This window comes from Aethalodelphis obliquidens, unplaced genomic scaffold, assembly GCF_003676395.1.
Source record: "Aethalodelphis obliquidens isolate GAN/ISIS:26980383/991018 unplaced genomic scaffold, ASM367639v1 scaffold20, whole genome shotgun sequence".
Taxonomy (NCBI): domain Eukaryota; kingdom Metazoa; phylum Chordata; class Mammalia; order Artiodactyla; family Delphinidae; genus Aethalodelphis; species Aethalodelphis obliquidens.
Window position 1 is genome coordinate 17,924,708 of NW_020837964.1, and position 23,447 is coordinate 17,948,154.

At 45.3% G+C, this 23,447-nt stretch overlaps 1 protein-coding gene across 6 annotated transcripts in view; it reads right to left on the reverse strand.

Moving 5' to 3' along the window:
- The window catches only part of CDH3 (cadherin 3), a 107,806-nt gene that overhangs the window by 43,631 nt on the left and 40,728 nt on the right, over nucleotides 1-23,447 (reverse strand). For 4 of the 6 annotated variants that reach the window (XM_027119477.1, XM_027119474.1, XM_027119473.1 and 1 more), the window contains one exon: nucleotides 342-462. In XM_027119477.1, the coding sequence (XP_026975278.1) occupies nucleotides 342-462 (121 nt within the window). Of the gene's footprint in view, nucleotides 1-341; nucleotides 463-669; nucleotides 1,998-23,447 lie in introns of those variants that run through there. The other 2 variants (XM_027119472.1, XM_027119478.1) reach the window with 2 other exon arrangements.

The window sequence follows — 23,447 nt, forward strand, 5'->3', positions numbered from 1 at the left end:
TGCGGGAGGAATGTGGAAGGCGCATTCCTCCGCTGGGGCCAGCAGGGGAGAGCTTCCCACGTCCGGGCTGGGTGAGCGGCTCAGCCGCCCCGCACCCCGAAGGAGGGGGTCCGGGTCGGCCGCCGCAGAGGGGCAAGGAGGGGCTGGACGTCAGAGGGCGCTACGCTCTCCGGCCTCTCTCTCCATACGCCCACCCCCATTCCAGCCCCGGGGATGCTTTCTGCGCCTCCCCCGCACCTGAGGAGGCGCCAGGAGCCCCCCGCCGCAGCCCGGACACCCTCAGCGCAGCCCCCGCCTCGAAGTTCCGCCAGGCGGGCCCCCGTGGGGGGCGGGGGTCTTACCATTCCCCCGCGCCCGGCTCCGCTCCAGCTCCGCGCCTCGCGCCTCCAAGGTCACTTCAGCTTCCCCGAAGCCTGCCCGGCACGGCTCGGAGGCCGCGCGCGGCAGCCAGTAAACCTGCGCCTAAGGGAAGAGGGGAAAAGAGGGAGGCTGGGTCACAGGCGTGCCCGGCCCTGCATACCCATCCCGGGGAGTCCTCACAGGCTTTCCCGGACAACCTTGGCCCCAGGCAGCCCAGTCCGGCTCTCTCCCCGACGCCACCGCCGCGTGCGGACCCCGCCTGCCCTCTGAGGAACGTCCCGGCAGGGGTCAGGCAAGGCAATGGAGTACCTGGAGTAAGAGGAAGAAGCGGAGGAGGAGGGACGCGAGAGGCCCACTAGGGAGCCCCATGGCTGGAGAGAGTGAGATGAAAAGCTGCCGCGACTGCGGGTTAGTGCTCCGCTAAGCTCAGCGCGTCCCTTTGAGAACCGCGGCTCGCGGGAGCCAGAGGGGGGGGGGGGGCCAGGTGAGCGCAGGTAGGTGCTGATTGGTCCAGCGCCGCAAGGTCCCGCCTCCTCGCAGGTGGGGCCGGGGCTGGATCTGTGGAGGCACCCCGAAGCGCCCCCCCGCACTGTCCTCTCCCGCGCCCCTCCTGCGTTCTCTCGGGTTTTCCGGAGTTGCTCCCGACAGAGACCCAGGCCCTGTCTCGCAGATTCTGGGTTCGAGGGGGAAAAAAAAAAAAGGCAACCCACTCCCCGCCGCACACGAAGAAAATTGTTTCTGTGCCTTGTGGGAAAGAAAGTGGAGATGCATCTGAATCCGACTGGAAACAAAGGCGCCCCATTCATGCTCCCCCGAGGCTCTCTGTTATCCAAGGCTTTGATGGAGGCCGGGTGTGTCCGCCCCACACCCGGCTACAGCGGGGGGCGGGCGGGTACCTCCTGCCTCTTTCCCCACCTCCCACATCAGCCTGCCCCCAGGACTCCGAGTGTTTAAAACTGGCAGTGAGGTCCCGAGGGACGGTGTTACAGAATCTGCTACAACTTGCGGAAAACTCATTACTTCCCTGACACAGCCGAACAAAAGGAGGCTGAGAGAGAAGATCCCAGAGATCGAAGCCGTGGTGACGCCAAAAGGTGCGAGGTAGAGGGGTGGTTATTAGCCCCATCACCTCCAGCAAGCTTCCCACCCCCCACGTAGGATATAAATAATTAACAATGTCTCAAGTTTTGTAAAATGCAAATAAAGGCATTTTGAAAATCGCGACTGTTTTTATTGGTCTAAAATACCTACTATAATCTAAGTAAAAACTGCTGGCTGCGAGAAGCAGCCTTCCAGTGAGTCTCCCTACGAAGCAGCTCTTCTGTTTCCTTACTGGGGGACATGCGACGGAGCTGGGATTCGTTCCTCTACTTCAGACCCGAAGTGCTTTACCCGTGGCGGCACGCAAGTGGGCCCCGGGCCCTGAAACAGTCCTGAAACTCAGTCGCTCCACACTGCACGCCCTCTCCCCACCGAACTGAGTTTTCCCAGCCAGTCACAACCTCCTGTTCCCTGAGGCCTCCCCACCTTCCCTAGCTGTCTTGAGAATCTCAGGCTGACTCCTCAATACGTTCCTTCCTCCTACCCATCTCAGATTTAGGGGTTTGAGGAGGAGACTAGAGTCTCTAATTATAGAGTTTTTGGCTCTCAAGGGCTAGCCTGGAAGCCTGCCTGTCCTTCCCACCACCAGGCCTGCGGCTAAGAGGACAGTTTGCCTTGCGATCGTGGGAGTCCTCTCTCTAGCCGACCAGGGGCTCTGGGGCCGCACCGCCTGCGTTCAAACCCGGATTCCATCACTTATTAGCGCTGTGACCTCAGGCTAGCGAAATAATCCCTCCGAGCCTCAGTTCCGCATGCATCTAGTGGGGGCTATTATGATATCTGCCCTCTATAAAGTACTAGGATTGAATGAATTAATACATATAGAAGAGGATTAAATTAGCACGTTTAAAACGCTAAACTCAGCACTTGGCACAGAGCTAGCGCCCAAATGTTGCCTGGTATTATTGCTTTAGGATCCAGCTCATTTGTCCTCCGCCTCACGAGCCGTTTCTTTCCTCTATAGCACCCTCACGTTCCCCAAACTAAGAGAATGAGAAACGCTGTAATCCTTCAATTTCACGGCTGATGGTAAAGCGAGCAATTGGCATCTGGTATCAGGGGAGCGCTCCGTTATCCCGCCTGTGGGCCCGGCAGCTGGGGGTTGGGGATGCACGACGCGCAGGAGAAGCCCGAGGCTGCTGACTGAGCTCCAAGCCCCTCGCCTCGCTCTCCCGCAGGGGGCGCTTTCCGTGTCCGAGGGGAGGTTAGATACCCGCGCAGAGGCTTTTCGAGGCTGCGCCGGCCCCAGACAGTACCTGGTGGCCCCGCCTATCCTCGCCCCCCAGGTTCCTTTGCGCCCGCCAGGAACCATATGCAGTCTTTAGGCGGACAGTTAAACATCAACGTGCGTCGGGATACAGGTCCTAATTAAGTAAACACCTGGCTGGAGGGCAGTTGAACACGCTCATTTCCGCCTCCTTCCAGGGCACTCAGCATTCCGGGCGGGGGCGGGGAGGGGAGAGGAGAAATTGAGAGTCAGCTCTTCTGCCTGCACCTTGGACCACACTGCTGTCTTCTCTGCAGCTCCCTTAGTCGGTCGGCCGTTCATTCATTCATTTAAGAGATATTTGCTGATAGCCTGTTGTGTGCCAAGCACTGGAGATACAACAGTGAACGAAGCAAACATCCCTGCATCCTTGGACCGTCCATCACAGAGTGTGAGGGTTCAAGGAAACTAACTAAGTAACTATATAGCATGTTAGATAATGTGTACTATGCAGAAGAACAGAATGGGAAGTGCCAATCCACGGAACAGAAGGTAGGCTGGAAACTGTAAATAACATAATCTAGAAGGTGTTTAGGTCAGGGTCTAGTGGGAGACAGAATCCAGCACGGATGGTTCTAGTCTTAGTGAAGGGACTAGAGGAATAGGCAGGGTTCAGGAACCAACAGGGGTGTAGGAGGTCCGGAGATCAGCAGCAAGCAGAGAAGCAGTTACAACTTGGAGGACTGGCGGGCAAAGGGAGGAAACGGTATCATTGGGAGTGGGGGGTTGGAGGGGAGGGGGAGCTGGAGAGCTGAAGCGGAGGACCACCCCTCCCAAATGCAGCTGTGGTCCAGGAGGGACAGGCCACTGCCCACAGCAGAGCAGGAAGGATGTGGGGGGGAAAATAACTCAACATCTCTCTCCTTTCACCCTTCATCTTCTGGCATTGCCTGCCATGGACCAAACCCACCCAGAAGCCTGAGGGCAAGAAAGCCCGGGTGGTGGTGTTTGTAGGGGTCATCTTCCCAGGCACAGGGCAGAGAGGAGAAAGGCAGAAAATGGAGGAAGGGCTGATGAACAATGGGGAAAGCCCAGAGGCCTCCTTGAGAAATGAATAAAACCTGAATGAAGTGAGGGAGAAAATTACATTAAGCATATCTGAAGAAGGAGTATTCCAAGCAGAGAAAATAAGTCAAAGGCCCTGAGACAGTAGATTACTTGGGACAGGAGAAAAAAAAAAAAAGGCAATGTGGCTGGAGTGCAGTGAGCAAGTAGGAAATGAGTCAGATTTGGGAGGGTGAGGAACAAATCTTGTACAGCCTCATAGGCTATTGTAAAAACTTTGCCTTTTACCCTGAGCAGGAGGGGAGGAAGGCACTGGAGGCTGTGAGTAGAGGAGTGGTGTTGAGAAGACTACAGGAGATGAGGGCAGAAACAGTGAGGTCAGTTGGGATCCCACTGCAATAAGCCAGGCAAAAACTGAAATGGCTTGGTTCAGGGTGGTCATTGTGGAAGGGGTAAGAAATGATCAGACTAAAACAAACAAAATAAAAAGTGTTGGTGAGGATGTGCAGACGTTGAAACACTTGTGCACTGTCGGTGGGAATGTCAACTGGTGCAGCCACTATGGAAAACAGTAAAACAGCTACTAAAACAAATTAAAAATAGAATTGCCATATGACCCAGCAATTCCATTTCTAGGTATATACCCAAAAGAATTGAGTGTAGGGACTCTAACAGATATTTGTATAATACATCTATGTTCATAGCAGCATTATTCACAACAGTCAAGAGGTGGAAGCAACCCAAGTGTCCACTGACAAATGAATGGATAAACAAAACGCTTAATAGGTACAGAGTTTCAGTTTTGCAAGATGGAAAGAGTTCTGTGGATGGGTGATGGTGATGGTTGCACAAAAATGTGAATGTACTTTATGTCACTGAACTGTATGTTATGTGGACTTTACCACAATTTTTAAAAGTTACTTTAAAAAAGTGATCAGACTCTGGGTATATTTTGAAGGTATTGCCAACGAGATTGGCTAAAGGATTGGATGGGGGTGTGAGACAGAGCAGATCAAGGATGACTCCAGGGTTTGGGGCCTGAGTAACCAGCAGGATGGCAATACCATTTCCTGACATGGGTAAGGCACATGTAGTGGACACTGTCAGGGCACTGCTCAGATCCCCTGGGATCCCTTTGTTGGTTTCTGAACTCCCCTTGTTTGGCTTCTGTGTGCTGATTCTCCCAGCAGCCTGTACATGTGAAGGGCCAGAGTCTTGCCCATCAGCTACTGGGGTCCCTTTGCCCTTGCAAGGAAGTGCCCAGGAGTTCACTTTCCCAGCCCTTAGCCAATGACCAAGTGGTGCTGGAATGTGGAAGCTGAGCGCTGGCCCGCCTCCCCCCAAACTCCCAGGGGTAACTTACATCCAGCATCCCCTGCTGGATCAGGCTGAAGCTACCCTCCAGGGACTTGGTCTGAAATCACACCCTTGCTTGGCTTCTTGCCCTCTTTATCTTGCTTCTCCACTCCCTCACCAGTTCCTCCTGGGAGCCCTTCCAAATTTAATAAGTCACTCAGGTACATGAATCCTTGTCTCAGGGTTAGCTTCTTGGAATCTCATTGCAGGTAGAGCAAGTTTGGGATTAGGGGAAGATCGGGACTTCAAGCTGGGACGTGTTCAGAGATGCCCAGTAGTGGCATGTTGAGGAGGCTGTGGTTGGAGACACGGGTCCAGGGGAGGCGTCCTGCCTGGTATATACCTTTGTCATAATGGAAAAGCATCTATTTGTGGAGAAAGACGTGCCCAGGGAGAACCCTGAGCCTCTGGGGGCCTTCCCATCTCCGCCAGAGCATGGCCTTTTTCAACACAGATGTTCATCCCGTCCCTGATGCCTTCCACCCAGACAGGGCTGGGACTCTTTCACTCATTTTGCTTTTTCAGAAAGAAGTGCACCTTCCCTGTGCTTCTTGTCTGCATTTCACATTTAAACACGTGCTACTTACTGTCTTGTGGGATCTCTGGCATTGTTACTTTCATCTGAGTGTCCTTCCGCCTCACTCTCCAGTACCTCTTTCCCCCTCCTTGAAAGCTCCTGGGGTCAGGGATCAGGATGAGCAGAGTATCACCTCTGCAGATTTCCCCACAGCACCCTGCCAGCCAAAGGCCTGTGGCATTTAAGTTAGGGTTGGCAGACCTATGTCTGAATCTTGCCTCTGAAAACGACTGCCTGGGTGATCTGGGGTGAGCTCTTTCATCTCTCAAAGTCCTCTGGAATGAGTAATTCCTATTTGATGAGTGATGGTGAGAATTATCCAAAACTGAACTGACCTTCCTCTGCAATTCTGCTCCTCCCACAGTCTTTCCATCTCAGCCAAAGGCAATTGCATCCTTCCAGCAGCTCAGCCTGCGCCGTCTTTCACTCTCTGACTCATCTGCTACCACTTGCTCACTCTGCTTTCTCAGCGCTGGCCTCCCTGTGGTTCTCCGAACACACCAAGTGTGGGCCTTTGCACAGTGCTTCCCTCTGCCTGGATCGCCCTTGCCCAGATGTCCACCCGCCTTTCTCCCTCACTCCTTCAGGTCTCTGCTCAAATGTGGCCCCTCTGAGAGGCCTTCCCTGACCTCCCTACATAGAGAGCCCTCTCTCATCACCCTCTTTCCCCTGCTTTATTTTTTTTCATAGCACTCATAGCACTTAATAGCACTAATCTATTAGTACACATATATATATATTTTTGGGTGGGGGAAGGCAACATACAGTAATGATTAAGAGCAAGGACTCTGGAGTCACACTGTCTGGCTTTGAATCATTAATGCAGCTCTTCCAAGCTGTGAGACCTTGGCCAAGTGACTTTCAACTCCCTTGTGCCTCAGTATCCTCATCTGTAAAATGGGATAAGCATAACAATACCTTCCTCATAGGTTATGGGTTAATATTTGTAAAGCACTTTGGAACATAGTGAACCTAAGTATTCATTAAATTGTATTTATTGTCGCTCTCCCCTCACTGAGTGTATCCTCCCTGAGAGGCAGGGATTTTTGTCTTTGTTCATTGCTGTACCCCCAGTGCACAGAACAGCCTGGCATAAAATAGATACTGAAATATGTATTGACTGAGTGAAATCAAGAATATAATAACTGTTAAGCATCTGGCAGGGTGCTAGAAGCAGAGGAGACACAAAATCAATGTGGGTTCCCTGACCCACCTCACAGAGCTGATGTGAAATCCAATGAGCTAATAGGCAGCAAAGTGTTTAGCCAAGTGTCATACAAATAATACAAGTCATAATAAAATGAACTACTAGCACACTCTGGATTCAGACTCTAAGTATTTTCATGCATGATCTCACTCTCATCCTCTCAACTCTACACGCTAGTTCCCTTTTCACAGACGAGGAAACTGAAGTTAAATCCCTTGCCCAAGGCCACACTGCTAGGACAGAGGCAAAGCCACAGTGCAACCCAGTTCTGTCTCACTCCAAAACTCATTGCCTGAATCAGTTTCCAACCTACTATTCATCAATGTTTGCTGGAAGAATGAACTTGGGGAGCAGGTCTTTGGTATATTAGGAAGAATTCCACAATATCTGATCTTTTAAGAACCTCTTAAAATAAACATATTTGCCTCTGGTCCAAGGTTAAATTCTGGGTCCTCCAAGAAATATTTAGAAAGAGCTTTTCTGCCCATTTTTGGTAGCAAAATTCCCAGAGCTCCACTCCCACATAGCACACTTACAGGGTTATGTCCCAAAGACAAGTGGGTGTTTTCCAATCTTTTCTAGGAAGTGTCCTTAAAACTGGGTGCGGCCCTATTTCCTGCTCCTCCCCTCCCCTGCCCAGTGCACCTACAAATGCTTCCACAGTCTTACTTCTTTATGTCTGTTCCTGAACTTTCTGGGACCCTCCTTTCTGCCCAGTGATGTCTCTGGCCAGCTTTCCCATCTATCACTTTTGAATCCTTGAAGGTGCTGAGGCAGCTGATCCCCAGAGAGAAACCTGATCCACATACCTTCCCTTTCCTTGAACCTCGGGCAGGGCTCCGCTGCACCGGTGAATTTTTGCCAAGGCCTGAGCTGTCGGTTTCCAGAGATAAGAGGCTAAGCATTTATGTATGTGTATACAATGAAGGCACAGAATCGATTAATCAATAAGCACTCACAAAGCCCTGAATCCCTGTGGTTGGCTAAGGTCTAGAGACTTTGAGAACTGTAGGGCTCAAAAAGACCTTAAAGAAAATAATAACAACAAAATAATAATAATCTGTCCTCAGAGACATTCTTCATACTTCCCCTGAAAGGCAGGGGTGATCTCTGCAGATGAAGTTTCCCAGGCTCACTTGAGAGATGACTTCCTGCTGGGTTCAGCCAATGGGAGGCACTAGTGGGAGACTGGAGGGTGGGACAAAGGGAAAAGCCGGGGTATGCCTCCTCCTTCAGCTGTTTGATAATGGCTGTGTTTAATCTACAGCTACAGCTCCTGCTGTCGGTCCAGGTTCTGCCAGACTCTGGGCTCTGGAAACACCACCATTTCCCTCTCTTTCTCCTGCTAAGGGGTGGATGACTTCTTGCTGCCTAATCTCTAGGTTGTATCACTGTCCCCTGTTTGGCTTCTTAGCCTCTCCATCACCTCTGCATTAAGTTCCCTCTGCTTTAAATACTCCCAGTGGTTTGTCTTCCTGATTGGACCTTGACTGACAGAACAGTTAAAACTTACCCAGTACTTACTATGGGACAGACACTGTTCTAAGCGCATTATGTAAATTAGCTTATTTAATTCTACCATCTGAGGAATGATTATATTTTACAGATGAGAAACTGAAGCACAGAGAGTCTGATCTACCCTAGTGAGATACCAAATCTGGATACGTATCAAAAATTAACTGCCAGGAAGCTAATTAAAAGTAGAGGAGGTGGGTTTCCCTGGTGGCGCAGTGGTTGGGAGTCCGTCTGCCGATGCAGGGGACACGGGTTCGTGCCCCGGTCCGGGAGGATCCCACGTGCCGCGGAGCGGCTGGGCCCGTGGGCCATGGCCGCTGAGCCTGCGCGTCCGGAGCCTGTGCTCCGCAACGGGAGAGGCCACAGCGGTGAGAGGCCTGCGTACCGCAATAAATAAATAAATTAAATAAAATAAAATAGAGGAGGTGATGGACGCCATCCTGGTCCTACTGAGTCGGACTCACCAGTCCATGAGGCCCAGGAATCTAGAAATTTAATAAGCTCCCTAGGCGATTCTGATTCAACTAACCCAGCACCCCTCCATGAACTGGTAGTCATGAAACCCTGACCTCATTTTGGCGATGAGGACAGTAAGATCCAGATCAGTTGTACAGCAAGCTCTGTGGCAGACAAAAACACCGCCAAGGACAGTGCTTTCTGGTACTTCCACTGCCTTCTCCTTCAAGGTCACATGGCTGGTTCTGATGTTTGGACTTGCCCTCCCCAGGAGCCAGCTGAAGGTACTTCTTATTAGAAATGTTTTGGAAAATTCAGTATATGAACAGATGTGTAGGGCTTCCCTGCTGGCACAGTAGTTAAGAATCCACCTGCCAATTCAGGGGACACGGGTTCAAGCCCTGGTCCAGGAAGATCCCACATGCCGCGGAGCAACTAAGCCTGTGTGCCACAACTACTGAGCCTGTGCTCTAGAGCCCGCGAGCCACAACTACTGAGCCCGTGTACACAACTCCTAAAGCCCACGCGCCTAGAGTCCATGCTCCACAAGAGAAGCCACCGCAATGAGAAACCTGTGCACCCAATGAAGAGTAGCCCCCGCTCGCTGCAACTAGAGAAAGCCCTCGTGCAGCAACGAAGACCCAACGCAGCCAAAAATAAATAAATAAGAGGGTTAACATTCATTATAAAACGAAACAAACAAAAAAACCCCACAGATGTGTATGCAGAATTGCTGAGTGGTGATCAGTATTTGGGAAAAGGAAAAGGGAGGCAATTTAATCCACCTAATCTCTTATTTTCAGTCCTTTCTGAATAACTTCGGAGAGATAGTTAACCCTCCCCTCATTCTACCTTCCCCATTCTGATCAAGGCTGTGGTCAGGCCAACAATCTATATTTTTCAACAGGGGCCCAAGGTGATCTGCCAATTTGGAAAATACAATCAAAATCCAAAATGTTCAGAATCTGAATGGACTTCTGTCGTTGCCTTTCCCCCCATGCCACTGCTGTATTCCCAGCACCAACAAACAGTGCTTGGTACACAGTAGGTGCTTAATAAATATTTACTGAGTGAAATAACAGTAATAATTATTCTTGCATTGTGAAAATATTTTCTGTACAGTTATTCACTGATCCTCACGATGGACAGAATAGATATCAGAGTCCTCATTTTACAGAAAACGAAACTGAGTTCAGAGAGATTAGGTGATTTACCAGGTCACACAGCTAATGAGAAGTGTCAGAAGCTCTCTCCGTGAAATTCTACCACCAGTTGATGGTGGTAAGAAGGAACACAGGTGTAAGAATGCAAATATGAATGCATATGAATTACCAAAATAGAGGTCAAATTAACTCGATAAGGATAAGAAATTCTAGCATTTATCACTGGAGGAAAAGATTAGAGATTCAAAGATTCCAGGAGATACACAAGTCCCTCTATCTCTGGACTCTTAACTTTACCGTCATTAAATTCAAGCAATCCTTGCTTGCCTGCTATATTGGTAATAGTAATCCCCCTCTCATCCCTTATGGTTAAATGCTAAGTGCTTTGTACATCTTATTCCATTTAACCCTATTATCTCTCTCCTGAACTACTGCAGGAGCTTTCCTTCATCACCCTCCAATCTGTTTTCCCCACTTCTGTCAGACTGATCATTTACAACTGCCAAGTCTGATCACTTTGGATCTCTGATTAAAATCCCTAAATGCCTCCCCAAGATGCTCTCTTGAGGTCCTGCTTGGTCTAGGCCCCACCTACCTCTCCACTCATTACATTCAAGAAATATTTATTGAGGGCCTACTACGTGTCAGATGCTATTCTGGGCACTGAGAATGCAATGGTGAATCAAATAGACAAGATCCTTGATATCATGGACTTTGTATTAAAAACGTAGAGAAGTAAACAAGATAATTACAGACTATTGAAAGTGCTAAGAAGGAAAAAAAATAAAGCAATAAGATAGTTACCGGGGAAGCCCATTTTTTTTAAAAAATTAATTTATTTTTGGCTGCGTTGGGTCTTCATTATTGCGCACGGGCTTTCTCTAGTTGTGGTGAGCGGGGGCTACTCTTCGTTGCGGTGCGCGGGCTTCTCATTGCGGTGGCTTCTCTTGTGGAGCACGGGCTCTAGGTGCGCGGCCTTCAGTAGTTGTGGCATGTGGGCTCTGGAGCGCAGGCTCCGTAGTTGTGGCACTCGGGCTTAGTTGCTCCACGGCATGTGGGATCTTCCTGGACAAGGGCTCTAACCCGTGTTCCCTGCATTGGCAGGCAGATTCTTTTTTTTTTTTTTTTTAACATCTTTATTGGAGTATAATTGCTTTACAATGGTGTGTTAGTTTCTGCCTTATAACAAAGTGAATCAGCTATACATATACATATATCCCCATATCTCCTCCCTCTTGCATCTCCCTCCCACCCTCCCTATCCCATCCCTGTAGGTGGTCACAAAGCACGGAGCTGATCTCCCTGTGCTATGAGGCTGCTTCCCACTAGCTATCTATTTTACATTTGGTAGTGTATATATGTCCATGCCACTCTCTCACTTCGTTCCAGATTACCCTTCCTCCTCCCCGTGTCATCAAGTCCATTCTCTATGTCTGTGTCTTTATTCCTGTCCTGCCCCTAGGTTCTTCAGAACCTTGTGTTTTTTTTTTAAGATTCCATATATACGTGTTAGCATACGGTATTTGTTTTTCTCTTTCTGACTTACTTCACTCTGTAGGACAGACTCTAGGTCCATCCACCTCACTACAAATAACTAAATTTCATTTCTTTTTATGGCTGAGTAATATTCCAGTGTATATATGTGCCACATCTTCTTTATCCATTCATCTGTCAATGGACACTTAGGTTGCTTCCATGTCCTGGGTATTGTAAATAGAGCTGCAATGAACATTTTGGTACATGACTCTTTTTGAATTATGGTTTTCTCAGGGTATATGCCCAGTAGTGGGATTGCTGGGTCATATGGTAGTTCTATTTTTCGTTTAAGGAACCTCCATATTGTTCTCCATAGTAGCTGTATCAATTTACATTCCCACCAACAGTGCAAGAGGGTTCCCTTTTCTCTACACCCTCTCCAGCATTTATTGTTTGTAGATTTTTTGATGATGGCCATTCTGACTGATGTGAGGTGATACCTCATTGTAGTTTTGATTTTCATTTCTCTAATAATTAGTGATGTTAAGCATCCTTTCATGTGCTTGTTGGCAATCTGTATATCTTCTTTGGAGAAATGTCTATTTAGGTCTTCTGCTCATTTTTGGATTGGGTTGTTTGTTTTTTTGATATTGAGTTGCTTAAGCTGCTTATAAATTTTGGAGATTAATCCTTTGTCAGTTGCTTCATTTGCAAATATTTTCTCCCATTCTGAGGGTTGTCTTTTCGTCTTGTTTATGGTCTCTTTGCTGTGCAAAAGCTTCTAAGTTTCATTAGGTCCCATTCGTTTATTTTTGTTTTTATTTCCATTTCTCTAGGAGGTGGGTCAAAAAGGATCTTGCTGTGATTTATGTCATAGAGGGTTCTGCCTACGTTTTCCTCTTAAGAGTTTTATAGTGTCTGGCCTTACATTTAGGTCTTTAATCCATTTTGACTTTATTTTTGTGTATGGTGTTAGGGAGTGTTCTAATTTCATTCTTTTACATGTAGCTGTACAGTTTTCCCAGCACCACTTATTGAAGAGGTTTTCTCCATTGTATATTCTTGCCTCCTTTATCAAAGATAAAGTGACCAAATGTGCATGGGTTTATCTCTGGGCATTCTATCCTGTTCCATTGATCTATATTTCTGTTTTTGTGCCAGTACCATACTGTCTTGATTACTGTAGCTTGGTAGTATAGTCTGAAGTCAGGGAGCCTGATTCCTCCAGCTCCGTTTTTCTTTCTCAAGATTGTTTTGGCTATTCGGGGTCTTTTGTGTTTCCATACAAATTGTGAAATTTTTTATTCTAGTTCTCTGAAAACTAGCAGGCGGATTCTTAACCACAGCACCACCAGGGAAGCCCCGGAAACCCACTTTATCTTGATAGACTGGTTAGGGCAGGCGCTCTGAGGAGGCAACAGTGAAGTTAAGACCAAGGTTGAGAAGGAGCCAGTCATGGAAAAGCTAGGAGAAAGTATTCCAGGCAGAGGCAACAGCATGTGCAAAGGTCCTGAGGTAGGCAACTTCTAGAAACCAGGGACAGAGGAGAAGTCAGTGTGGCTGAAGCAGAGGGAGTCTTCAGAGAAAGGGAGATGAGGTGAGAGTAAAGAAACAGGTGAGAGATACATATCATATAGGATTCTATAGCCACAGAAAGTGGTCTTTTATTCCAGGATAAAAAGGAAGCTATTGAAGAATTTTAAGCAGAGGAGGAATATGGCCTGATTTATATTTTATAACATTCCTTCTGGCTGCTGTATGAAAATGAATTGGGGGCAGGAGGAATGAAAGTAAGGGAAAAGAGAGGAGGCTGGTGCTATGTCCAGATGAGACACAATGGACCTGGCTAGGACTATTGCAGAGGAGATACAGAAAAGTGGTCAGATTCTCGATAGAGCTTTGGGGTGAAATTGACAAGACTTACTGAGAGACTGATTTTGAGATTGAAGAAAGGAGGAATCAAGGCCTTCTCTTAGGTTTGGGGCTTGGATAGACAGTGGTGCCATTTAGGGAGGTAGAATCAGGTGCAGGAGGAATCAAGAGTTCCACCTGGACTGTGAAGCTGGAGGAGCTGTGAGCTTGCTGGGTGCAGATGTCTAGTTGGCCATGGGCTATTTATATCTGGTGCTAAGAGATTAGGTTGGGTTGGAGATACTAATGTGGGTATCTCCAAACATGATCCTTAAAGGTACAGGATTAGCCCCGAGGCACTCTGACATTTGAAGTCTGGGTGGAGCAGTAGGGACTAAGACCTGTCAAAGGAAAACCAGAAGATTGAAATCAACAGAAGAAAGGGTTTCAGAAAAGAAGAAGTGGTCAGCTGGATCAAATGCTGCTGGCAGGCCATGAAGGATGTGGTCAGAGATATGTCCATTGAATTTGGCTGTTTGAGGTCATTGGGAGAACAGTTTCGCTGGAGAATCAACCTAGAAACCAGACTGGATTAGACAGAAGAGTAAGAGGTGAGGAAGTGTGTATAGTATTGACAATTCTTTTCAGGATTTCTTTCAACAGGAATAAGGAAATGGGGTGTAGCTGCAGGTGTGTGTGGAGTCAAGTGAGGGTTGATATTTGTTTTTATTTATTTATTTATTTTAATATACATTTATTGAAGTAATGTATATCATATAAAACACATACTCAATATAACTTATACATATAAGTTCTTCTTATATGTATACATATAATACGTATTTATAATAGAGCATATTTGTGCTGTTACATATGTGTAGTGTGTGTATGTATATATATATATATATATATATATATATATAGCAAATGGAATTTACTAGAGCCATTTTCTCCAAACTTCAGTCACTGAAGAATCATCTTTGTTTTTGCCCGGTCCTTATACCATGAGTATTCTATACTTAAAATTTTTCATAAAATCAACTCACTTTTAAACAAATTTACTTTAAAAATTTACTTTAAAAAGCAATATTACTACAGTACATCAAATGGTAAACCAATACCACTTGCCACGACTAGAAGGTAACTGATTTAAAAATCAGTACAATGAAAATAAGATACAACATCATTAAATTCTAGCTGGTTATTACTGCCTGCTGGGGGCTAAGCCTGGGACCAGCTCTGTTTAAAAAGGGAAATCATGAAGTGTTGGATATCAAAGACATATCAACATCAAAGGGAGACTTTATCCTCGAAGGACTAAAAGAGAATTGAAAGGAAAATAATTGTTTCTCTATGTGATTTAAAAACACCTACTACCAGACATAAACTCTGGGGAACATGTCTTAGAACATTTCTTTTTTTTTTATTTAAGATATAACTTGTACTTAGTTGAGTGCACAAATCTTAAGTGTAGATCTTGATGAAGTTTTACATATGTATATACCAGTGTAATCACCCCCCAGCTCAAGATACAGAATTTTCCAGCAAGGCCAGTGCCAGGCTTTAAACATAACAGATAAAGGCTGTGTCCTCATGGAATTTATAGTTAGCTCCTCTTGATACATATACCAAATGCCTAGTATGGTGCTAGGACATGGTAGGTGGTCTCTTTCTTTTTTTTTTGGCTTATCTCTATATATTTTTTCTATTAGTTTTCTGTAAAGAGTATGTCTTATTTGTGAGTTAAAAACCAGTCTTGAGGGGCAGGAGTCAAGATGGCTGTGTGGGAAGACGTGGAGTTAGCGTATCCCCACAAGTAGGGTGTCTGCCGGCTGCTGGTGGGGAACTCTAACCCCCAAGGAGACGGGAGGAACCCCACAGTGAACCGGTAGGATGTAGGGGGAGTAAGGGGGAAGGAGAAGTTGAGGCCAGACAAGATTGGTGCCCCTGAGGCTGGGGAGATCAGGAGAGGCAGTGGGGAGAGGAGTGTAGGGTGAATGCCCCACCCACTCGGACATGGGGAGACTGCTGGGCTCCCAGGTGAGGTCCCCCGCCCTCTGAGACCAGGGGTGGGGGACACGCCTGGGCCCCTTCTGTTCCTTGAGCCTAAGCCCCACCCCCCCACAGCCCCCAGGGTTTTCCTGCCCTGTGGGTCCCGAGCATTGGCCCCGTCCACCACCCAAACCTCACCCTTGCTTAGGCTCTGCTCTCCACAGCCAAGGCCTTTCCCACCCCCCCTCCTTTTTTTTTTTTCTTTCCTTTTCCCTCCTCCTCTTTTTTACTATTGTGGTACTGATGTACCTTCTGGTTGTTGATTCATCTATACTGTTATTTTTACAGTCTTTCTAACATATCTGTTAGTTTCCTAGTCTAATTTTATTTTTTACTTTGTTATTGTTCTCTCTCTCTCTTTTTTTTTTTTTTTTTTTTTGCCACCCCACGTGGCTTTCAGGATCTTGATTTGCCAGCACGGGGTCGGGTGGAAGCTCCTGCGGTGGGAGCTCCAAGTCCGAACCACTGGACTAACAGAGAACCTCAGACCCCAGGGAATATTCATCGGTGTGAGGTCTCACAGAGTTCCTCATCTCAGCACCAAGACCCAGTTCTACCCAATAGCCTACAAACTCCAGTGTTGGAAACCTCAGGCTAAACAACCAGTAGAACAGGAACACAATCCCACTCATTAAAATAAATAAATAAATAAAGAGACAGCAAAAAAAATATGTCACAGATGAAGGAGCAAGGTAAAAATCTACAAGACCAAATAAATGAAGAGGAAATAGGCAATCTACCTGAAAAAGAATTCAGAGTAACGATAGTAAAGATGATCCAGAATCTTGGAAATAGACTGGATTTATTCCATTTAAATAGAATGGAAGCACGGATTGAGAAAATACAAGAAATATTTAACAAAGATCTAGAAGAACTGAAGTACAAACAAACAGAGATGAACAACACAATAACTGAAATGAAAAATACACTAGAAGGAATGAATAACAGAGGCAGAAGAACAGATAAGTGAGCTGGAAGACAAAATGGTGAAAATAACTACCAAGGAGCAGAATAAAGAAAAAAGAATGAAAAGAATTAAAGACAATCTCAGAGACCTCTGGGACAACACTAAACACACCAACATTCAAATTATAGGGGTTCAAGAAGAAGAAGAGAAAAAGAAAGGGTCTGAGAAAATATTTGAAGAGATTATAGTTGAAAACTTCCCTAACATGGGAAAGGAAATAGTCACCAAAGTCCAGGAAGCACAGAGAGTCCCATACAGGATAAACCCTCGGAAAAACACACCAAGACACATATTAATCAAACTAACAAAAATTAAATGCAAAGAAAAAATATTAAAAGCAGCAAGGGAAAAACAAAAAATAACATACAAAGGCATCCTCATAAGGTTATCAGCTGATTTTTCAGTGGAAACTCTGCAGGCCAGAAGGGAGTGGCAGGATATTCTTAAAGTGACGAAAGAGAAAAACCTACAACCAAGATTACTCTATCCAGCAAGGATCTCATTCAGATTTGATGGAGAACCCAAAAGCTTTTCAGACAAACAAAAGCTAAGAGAATTCAGCACCACCAAACTAGCTTTACAACAAATACTAAAGAAACTTCTCTAAGTGGGAAACACAAGAGAAGAAAAAGACCCACAAAAACAAACCCCCCAAAATTAAGAAAATGGTAATAGGAACATACATATCAATAATAACCTTGAACGTAAAGGGATTAAATGTCCCAACCAAAAGACACAGACTGGCTGAATGGATACAAAAACAAGACCCATATATATGCTGTCTCCAAGAGACCCACTTCAGACCTAGGGACACATACAGACTGAAAGTGAAGGGATGGAAAAAGATATTCCATGCAAATGGAAATCAAAAGAAAGCTGGAGTAGCAATACTTGTATCAGATAAAATAGACTTTAAAATAAAGACTGTTACAAGAGATAAGGAGGGACACTACATAATGATCAAAGGATCAATCCAAGAAGAAGATGTAACAATTATAAATGTTTATACACCCAACATAGGAGCACCTCAATACATAAGGCAAATGCTAACAGCCAAGAAATTGACAGTAACACAATAATAGTAAGGGACTTTAACACCCCATTTACACCAATGGACAGATCATCCAAATAGAAAATAAATAAGGAAACACAAGCTTTAAATGACACAATAGACCAGATACATCTATTTGATATTTATAGAACATTCCACCCAAAAGTGGCAGAATACACTTTCTTCTCAAGTGCACACAGAACATTCTCCAGGATCTATCACATTTGAGGTCACAAATCAAGCCTCAGAAAATTTAAGAAGATTGAAATTGTATCAAGCATCTTTTCTGACCAAAACACTATGAGATTGTAAATCAATTACAGGAAAAAAACTGTAAGAAACACAAATACATGGAGGCTAAACAGTGCCCTACTAAATAACCAAGAGATCACTGAAGAAGTCAAAGAAGAAATTTTAAAAATACACAGAAACAAATGACAATGGAAACATGATGACCCAAAACCTATGGAATGCAGCAAAAGCAGTTCTAAGAGTTATAGCAATTCAGTCTCACCTCAAGAAACAAGAAAGGGGCTTCCCTGGTGGTGCAGTGGTTAAGAGTCCTCCTGCCAATGCAGCGGACACAGGTACAATCCCTGGTCCAGGAAGAACCCACATGCTGCGGAGCCACTAAGCCCATGTGCCACAACTACTGAACCTGTGCTCTAGAGCCCACGAGCCACAACTACTGAAGTCCATGCACCTAAAAGCCCATGCTCTGCAACAAGAGAAGCCACCACAATGAGAAGACAGCACACTGCAACGAAGAGTAGCCCCTGCCAGCTGCAACTAGAGAAAGTCTGCATGCAGCAATGAAGACCCAACACAGCCAAAAAAAATAAAATAAAGTAAGTTAAAAAAAAAAAGGGAGGGCTTCCCTGGTGGCACAGTGGTTGAGAGTCCGCCTGCCAATGCAGGGGACACGGGTTCATGCCCCAGTCTGGGAAGATCCCACATGCCGCAGAGCAGCTAGGCTCGTGAGCCATGGCCGCTGAGCCTGCGCGTCCGGAGCCTGTGCTCCACAACGGGAGAGGCCACAACAGTGAGAGGCCCGCGTACCACAAAAAAAAAAGGGAAACAAGAAAAATCTCAAATAAACAATCTAACCCTACACTTAAAACAACTAGAGAGGGCTTCCCTGGTGGCGCAGTGGTTGAGAGTCCACCTGCCGATGCAGGGGACACGGGTTCGTGCCCCGGTCCGGGAAGATCCCACATGCCGCGGAGTGGCTGGGCCCGTGAGCCATGGCCGCTGGGCCTGCGCGTCCGGAGCCTGTGCTCCGCAACAGGAGAGGCCACAGCAGTGATAGGCCCACGTACCGCAAAAAAAAAAAACAAAAAAAAAAACAACTACAGAAAGAAGAACAAAGAAAACCCAAAGTCAGTAGAAGGAAAGAAATCATAAAGATCAGAGCAGAAATAAATGAAATAGAAATGAAGAAAACAATAGCAAAAATCAATAAAACTAAAAGCTGGTTCTTTGAGAAGATAAACAAAATTGATAAACACTTAGCCAGACTCATCAAGAAAAAAAGGGAGGGCTTCCCTGGTGGTGCAGTGGTTGAGAGTCCACCTGCCGATTCAGGGGACATGGGTTCGTGCCCTGGTCCAGGAAGATCCCATATGCCTCAGAGCAGCTGGGCCCGTGAGCCATGGCTGCTGAGCCTGTGCATCTGGAGCCTGTGCTCCGCAACAGGAGAGGCCACAACAGTGAGAGGCCCGCGTGCTGCAAAAAAAAAAAAAGAAAGAAAAAAGGGAGAGGACACAAATCAATAAAATTAGAAATGAAAAAGGAGAAATCACAACTGACACTGCAGAAATACAAAGGATTATAAGAGACTACTACAAGCAACTATATGCCAATAAAATGGACAACCACGAAGAAATGGACAAATTCTTGGAAAGGTACAATTTTCCAAGACTGAACCAGGAAGAATTAGAAAATATGAACAGACCTATCACAAGTAATGAAATTGAAACCGTAATTAAAAATCTTCCAACAAACAAAAGTCCAGGACCAGATGGCTTCACAGGCGAATTCTACCAAACATTTAGAAAAGAGTTAACACCGATCCTGCTCAAACTCTTCCAAAAAATTGCAGAGGGAGAAACACTCCCAAATTCATTCTACAAAGCCACCATCACCCTGATACCAAATCCAGAAAAAGATATCACAAAAAAAGAAAATTATAGACCAATATCACTGATGAACATGGATGTAAAAATCCTGAACAAAATACAAGCAAACAGAATCCAACAGCACATTAAAAGGATCATACGCCATGATCAAATGGGATTTATCCCATGGATGCAAGGATTCTTCAATATATGCAAATCAATCAATGTGATATACCACATTAACAAATTAAGGAATAAAAACCATATGATCATCTCAATAGATGCAGAAAAAGCTTTTCACAAAATTCAACACCCATTTATGATAAAAACTCTGCAGAAAATGGGCATAGAGGGAAACTACCTCAACATAATAAAGGCCATATATGACAAACCCACAGCAAGCGGGTGGGTTTGTCATTGGTGAAAAACTGAAAGCATTTCCACGAGGATCAGGAACAAGACAAGGATGTCCACTCTCACCACTTTTATTCAACATAGTTTTAGAAGTCCTAGCCACAGCATCAGGGAAGAAAAAGAAATAGGAAAAGAAGAAGCAAAACTGTCACTATTTGCAGATGACATGATACTATACATAGAAAATCCTAAAGATGCCACCAGAAAACTGCTAGAACTAATCAATGAATTTGGTAAGGTTGCAGGATACAAAATTAATGCACAGAAATCTCTGGCATTCCTATACACCAACAACGAAAAATCAGAAAGAGAAATTAAGGAAACACTCCCATTTATCATTGCAACAAAAAGAATAAAATACCTAGGAATAAACCTGCCTAAGGAGGCTAAAGACGTGTACTCTGAAAACTATAAAACACTGATGAAAGAAATCAAAGGTGACATAAACAGATGGAGAAATATACTATGTTCTTGGATTGGAAGAATCAATATTGTGAAAATGACTATACTACCCAAAGCAATCTACAGATTCAATGCAAACCCTACCAAACTAGCAATGGCATTCTTCACAGAATTAGAACAAAAAATCTTACAAATCGTATAGAAACACAAAAGACCCCGAATAGTAAACGCAATCTTGAGAAAGAAAAACGGAGTTGGAGGAATCAGGCTCCCTGACTTCAAACTATACCACAAAGCTACAGTAATCAAGACAGTATGGTACTGGCACAAAGACAGAAATATAGATCAATGGAACAGAATAGAATGCCCAGAGATAAAGCCATGCACATATGGGCACCTAATTTATGACAAAGGAGCCAAGAACATACAATGGAGAAAAGACAGCCTCTTCAATAAATGGTGCTGGGAAAACTGGACAGCTATACGTAAAAGAATGAAATTAGAACACTACCTAACACCATACACAAAAATAAACTCCAAATGGATTAAAGACTTAAATGTAAGACCAGACACTATGAAACTTTCAGAGGAAAACATAGGAAAAACACTCTTTGACATAAGCCACAGCAAGATCTTTTTTGACCCACCTCCTAGAGTAACATAAATAAAAACAAAAATAAACAAATGGGACTTAATTAAACTTAAAAGCTTTTGCACAGCAAAGAAAACCATAAACAAGACAAAAAGACAACCCTCAGAATGGGAGAAAATATTTGCAAATGAAACAACAGACAAAGGATTAATCGCCAAAATATACAAACAGCCCATGGAGCTCAATATCCAAAAAACAAACAATTCAGTTAAAAAATGGGCGGGGGCTTCCCTGGTGGCGCAGTGGTTGGGAGTCCGCCTGCCGATGCAGGGGACGCGGGTTCGTGCTCCGGTCCGGGAAGATCCCACATGGCGCGGAGCGGCTGGGCCCATGAGCCATGGCCGCTGAGCCTGTGCGTCCAGAGCCTGTGCTCCACAGCGGGAGAGGCCACAACAGTGAGAGGCCCGCGTAAAAAAAAAAAAAAAAATAATAATAATGGGCGGAAGACCTAAATAGACATTTCACCAAGGAAGGCATACAGATGGCCAAGAGACACATGAAAAGATGCTCAACATCACTGATTGTTAGAGAAATGCAAATCAAAACTACAATGAGGTATCACCTCATGTTGGTCAGAATGGCCATTATCAAAAAAGCTAGAAACAATAATGCTGGAAGGGGTGTGGTGAAAAAGGAACCCTCCTACACTGTTGGTGGGAGTGTAAACTGATACAACCACTATGGAAAACAGTATGGAGTTTCCTTAAAAAACTAAAAATAGAACTACCATATTACCCAGCAATCCCACTACTGGGCATATACCCTGAGAAAACCATAATTCAAAAAGAGACATGCACCACAATGTTCATTGCAGCACTATTTACAATAGCCAGGACATGGAACCAACCTAAATGTGCACTGACAGATGAACGGATAAAGAAGATGTGGTATATATATATATACACTGGAATATTACTCAACCATAAAAAGAAACGAAATTTAGTTATTTGTAGTGAGGTGGATGGACCTAGAGTCTGTCATACAGAGTGAAGTAAATCAAAACGGAAAAACAAATACCGTATGTTAACGCATATATGTGGAATCTAAAAAAAAAAAATGGTACTGATGAACCTAGTTGCAGGGTGCAGGACAGGAATAAAGAGGTAGACATAGAGAATGGACTTGATGATATGGGATGGGAGAACGAAGCGCTGGGGCGAAGTGAGAGTAGCATGGACATATATACACTACCGAATGTAAAATAGTTGGCTGGTGGGAAGCAGCAGCATAGCACAGGGAGGTTGGCTCGGTGCTTTGAGATGACCTACAGGGGTGGGATAGGGAGGATGCGGGGGAGGCTCAAGAGGGAGGGGATATGGGGACATATGTATGCATATGGATGATTTGCTTTGTTATGCAACAGAAACTAACACGGTATTGTGAAGCAATTATACTCCAATAAATATCTATTAAAAAAGGAAAAAAACAGTCTTATCTGAACTTACTATTTTCCAGAGTGTCTAATCCAGAACCTATCAATCAAAACCAGAAAGAACAACTTCACGATCTCCCTTTGGATATAAAACCCAGGCCTGAGAAGACAAAAGTGTCCAAACAGAAGAATCCAGGAACCATTGTGTTAGAGATGCAAACAATTCTCTTGATTCCCAATTTCCACCTGGACCCCACTAACCTGTATTCTGTAAGCCCTGCAACAGCCTTTACTTTCACACCCCTATACACAGTAGCTGAGAACACCAAAGCCGATTTATCTGCCCTCCTCAATAACATCGTGACAGCAAGACAAAACATCACCAACAAGTCTTTAAAAATTTAAAGAGCCTGATAAAGTCCTCCATTCGGCATCTGCCATGAAGGAAATCGCCTCTGGCTGTCCCTCTGTTGTGCTTCCCCCTTTCCCAGACACCTCCTGTACAAACACCCCTCCCCATGGTTTCCCCTCAGCTGCTTGCAGGAGGGTGCTAGGGCCCCTTGCTGGGGGAGCTGGAGGAAGGGGAACCCCTTAAATTCCGATGAGCAAAACTAAGGAGTTGTTCTTCAAGCACGTTAAGGATCAAAGCCTGAGATCTGAAGCCTTGGCAAGAATACAGCCACCTGTGGGCCTGGGTGGGCCCGAGCAGGGTGGCCCTGGATAGCAGTGCCAGGTGCTATGCACACTGGGCTGAGCCTGCCTGTGACAAGGCAGATGTCAGGACTGGTCCGGGAAGATCAGGTCCCCAAGCGGATGGTGCAGAAAAGGAAGGATTCGGAACCATTGTAATTAATACAGGAATTCGGGTGGGGGCTGGGGAGGCAGTAAAGAATAAGGAAGAAAAAAAACCCTTATATTCTCACCAAACCAAATTAACCAATGTTGGCAATTTAACTTCTTTGCTTCTAGTCTTTTTCCTATGCATAACTTTTTAAAAATTATATAACTAGTGTCTTTTTGTATAATAATAAAAAAGAACATTGTGATTAAAGCAAAAATCCTTCTTGGACTGCCCTGGTGTTGCAG